Source organism: Austrofundulus limnaeus, unplaced genomic scaffold, assembly GCF_001266775.1.
Source record: "Austrofundulus limnaeus strain Quisiro unplaced genomic scaffold, Austrofundulus_limnaeus-1.0 Scaffold1158, whole genome shotgun sequence".
Lineage (NCBI taxonomy): Eukaryota > Metazoa > Chordata > Actinopteri > Cyprinodontiformes > Rivulidae > Austrofundulus > Austrofundulus limnaeus.
In genome coordinates this window covers 4352-7792 of record NW_013953560.1, presented here as the reverse complement: position 1 = coordinate 7792, position 3441 = coordinate 4352, and the positions used below count along the sequence as shown (strand labels likewise).

At 44.2% G+C, this 3441-nt stretch overlaps 1 protein-coding gene across 1 annotated transcript in view; it reads right to left on the bottom strand.

Moving 5' to 3' along the window:
• The window catches only part of LOC106534378 (thrombospondin-4-B), a gene marked incomplete at its 5' end in the record, with an annotated part of 8830 nt that extends 5611 nt beyond the window's left edge, over positions 1-3219 (bottom strand). Inside the window, 10 exon segments of the mRNA XM_014030999.1 lie at positions 276-380; positions 487-639; positions 728-808; positions 896-1033; positions 1118-1332; positions 1433-1484; positions 2312-2403; positions 2504-2606; positions 2691-2938; positions 3022-3219. Of these exon segments, the coding sequence (XP_013886453.1) occupies positions 276-380; positions 487-639; positions 728-808; positions 896-1033; positions 1118-1332; positions 1433-1484; positions 2312-2403; positions 2504-2606; positions 2691-2938; positions 3022-3219 (1385 nt within the window).
• Positions 3220-3441: the final 222 nt, after the last annotated feature.

Here is a 3441-nt window from a genome sequence, read left to right as displayed (position 1 = left end):
CCAGTTTTTTAACCAAAGAACATGAGTATGTTGCTTTGAATTTACTCAACTCATTTAAGTGGAACCAGGTAACATGACATGGTTAAGTAAATCCAACATTTCATTTTTAGAGTGTGTATAAAAAAAAACAAAGATCAATATCACTGCAAGGGCTCAGGGACACTTCCACAAACCATTGCCAGGCATCCACATATGCTGGTTCAAGCTCTATCATGCAAAGAAAAAGCCATATGTGAACACCATCCAGAGAACCAAGTGGACGTATAATTGAGTACCTTATTACATTTGTTGTCCGTGCACAAGAGGTTAACGTCAGGATACGCATCAATATCTGTGTCCTTCCCACAGACGTAACCATCCCCAGCCCAACCAACACCACACTGACATCAACCAAAAAAAAAAAAGAAGAAAAAAGGTCAGAAAGAGCAAATTTATGGAATGTGGAATAATGTAACAGAACATCAGGAGGAATATGTGTAATCCTACCGCACAGCTAAGGCTGCCGTCCCGTTCCACCACGCACACACCGTTGACATCACACGGGTTGGGCTGTCCGTTGGGGCAGAGCCTGGTGCCGTGGCAGCCTCGTACCTGGTCGCCTGTGAAGCCAGCCTTACACTCTCCACAGTGGAAAGAACCCTGTCGAGGACAGCAGGCAGTGGAGAGCCAGGACGGTCACCGCTGATGTAAAATCCAAACGTCTTTGCAGCAGTTCCAGCCGTCTTACCACAGTGTTGTAGCAGAGAGAGTTGGCCGTGCAGCCTCCATTCTCAGGCGGGCCCACACACTCGTCCAGATCTTCACACGTCTGGGAGGAAAACCAGATCAATAATGTTCACATTGGATGATTTCTTTTATTTGGGAACAGCTAAATCAAGCAGAACTCTAATCACACCTGTTTGTTTGATTTAGCATAAGACACTCCAACACCAGTTAACTCTGGTCCTGTGAATCCCCGGGGGCATTTCTCACAGCGAAAACCAGGAACAGTGTTCACACACCGCACTCCAGGATAGCAGGGGTTAAATTTGCACTAAAACTCAGAYAGAAAAAARTGTTAAACGGTTATCCAAAGCTGCCTTCACTTACTGGCTGCTGCACTGGTTGAATCGTGTACCTCGTCCACGTCATCACAGTGAACCCCATCTCCTGTGTACCCATCGGGACAGGGGGCGCAGGTGAAACCCCCCGACTCTGAACGGATGCACATGTTCTGTCTGAAGCAGGTCCCTGCTGGGCACAGAGTCAGATGTTCAGGCTTATAGTCCACCTGATCAGCACTTGGAGCTGGACGTGGGTTGGTGGGTCTGCCTCCAGGGTCTGTGGGTGAATCTATGCCAAACAAAAAATGTTGAAATGTCTCTTTAGGATCTAAAGTCTTAGCTCTATAAGTCAGTAATGTGGCTTTTTTTTTTTTTTTTTTGCAGCTTACCACAGGCCAGGCACTCTGCAATGGTATTCCTCAGGAAATTTGTTTCTTTAATCTACATTCAGAAGAGCAGAAAAGTGGTGTTTTCACTTTACAATTAATAAGAAAATAGATAAATTCTACTTTTTCTTTTTCCTCTTTACTATAGTATAATAAAAAAGCCACTGATGATGCAGAAATTAAGAAATTAACATTCAGTTTTGTTTTCTATTGAAGTGGCAAAAAATAAAAAAAAATAAAAAAGAGATTAATCAAACGTTTCCATCCAACAAGCTTAACGTCGCACTTCCCCATCTAAAATCCTAWCTATCAATTACATTTTTGCTCTAAAGAGATCATACAGTGTAGCTTTACAAAGCTACAAAGCCTGAAAGCCACAWAAAATAGATTATTTACACCAGCTGACAACTCTGTTCTTGAATATTTTGGATCCTTCAATTAAAAAATAATGTGCTTCCTAGACCGCTGTTCTGCAAAAAATGCACAATATTTTATCAGTAAATTGCTTTCTGTTTGTAGTACTGCTTGTATATACCATCTAGTTGACTTCAATAGTAAAAGTAAAATTATAGTACATAGTAAAAGTAAAACTTTTGCACAGCTGCAGTAACACTCTGATGAGGTTATGTAAGTAAATGACTTGAAAGAAAGCAGCTCCTGAAAATGAACAATGTCTTCTTTATGTTCCAAGAACAAAAAGCAGATGTTATTGCAAAATTTCTCCAAAGAATAGAGGTTTCTTAAAGCTGTAAATGCTCCAACATTTCCAAAAAAAAAACCAACCTTATCTTAATTTTTGCATTTATTTATTCCTAGCGTTTATGCTGCTTTGCTCCAGTGTTTATGTCAGACATTTTCTGCAGGTCTGGGGCAACAGATCACCTGCTGGTTGAGCAGCTCCTTCATCTCAGCCATCATGTTCTTCAGCTCCTGCATGCTCGTCTGATCCTGCACCACCCTGCCCCCCTGAATATCTGAGTCAAATCGCAGTCAAATTAAAGCTCCAATATTGAAAGGATGCATATCTCCTGCCAGCTGATTTTTACTAAGCTCATGTGACGTCCTGCTGCTCACCCAGCAGGTGCAGGGAATCATCTGGCTGCACGCTGCAGTCCTGCAGAGTTGCCACGTTGTCGATGGTGTCCTCAATGACCAGCTTCAAGTCAGTCAGTTCATCCTTAAAGAGGAATAACAGATACCAGAATAAAGCGGGGTTATGAATCAACCTTGCGTCTGAAATCGTTTTTTTTTTTTTATCCACCTGTCTGCTCGACTGCAGGGTCCTGAGGGCCACCTTGTTGGGGCCAGGCGGGAGGGACCCGAACGCGGCCGGCAGATCATTCAGAGTGTGAGCCAGCCTACAGTCCACGTAGATGTTGAGGCGAGGGGGGCCGCGCTGGAGGCCGCTGGCGTGCAGCATGACGTGATGCTCGCGTCCRTCTGCCAGAGCCGCGTGATTGAAACTGGTGGTCCCAAACCTGCCGTCAACCTTCTGGTACCGAAGAGTCACTTAGGATGCAGAGAGGGAATGACAAAAGGTTAAAAACAAAGATGTCGCAAATGCCACAACGTGTGTTGCCATGATGACACACCTTTGCTGAGTTTGGCCTGCACGCTGAGCTCCAGGTACTTGCTGTTCTCTTTGGGGTTGATCACACTAAACAGCGAGGTGGGGGCCTTATTTTGGAGCCTGAAGGACAAGAGGAGGAAGGCTTCATTCCGACCTTTGTTCTTTAGACTTCCTTGGAGCAAATCCGGCAGGCAGTCTGGAGACACCAGCAGGTCGTAGACTAACAGAAAATAATTGTTAGCAAAGGCCATTATGCATAAACAAAATAAAAAAAAACATGAGGGGGGCGGGAACATAAAGGTAAGTTCAAAGGGATCACCGGAGGAAACACCAACTAAATGCAGTCCATCTGGTAGACTTTAAGGGCGGTGCAATTACTACTGATTACTACTGCTGAGTCACCGTGTGTGTGTGTGTGTGTGTGTGTGTGTGTGTGTGTGTG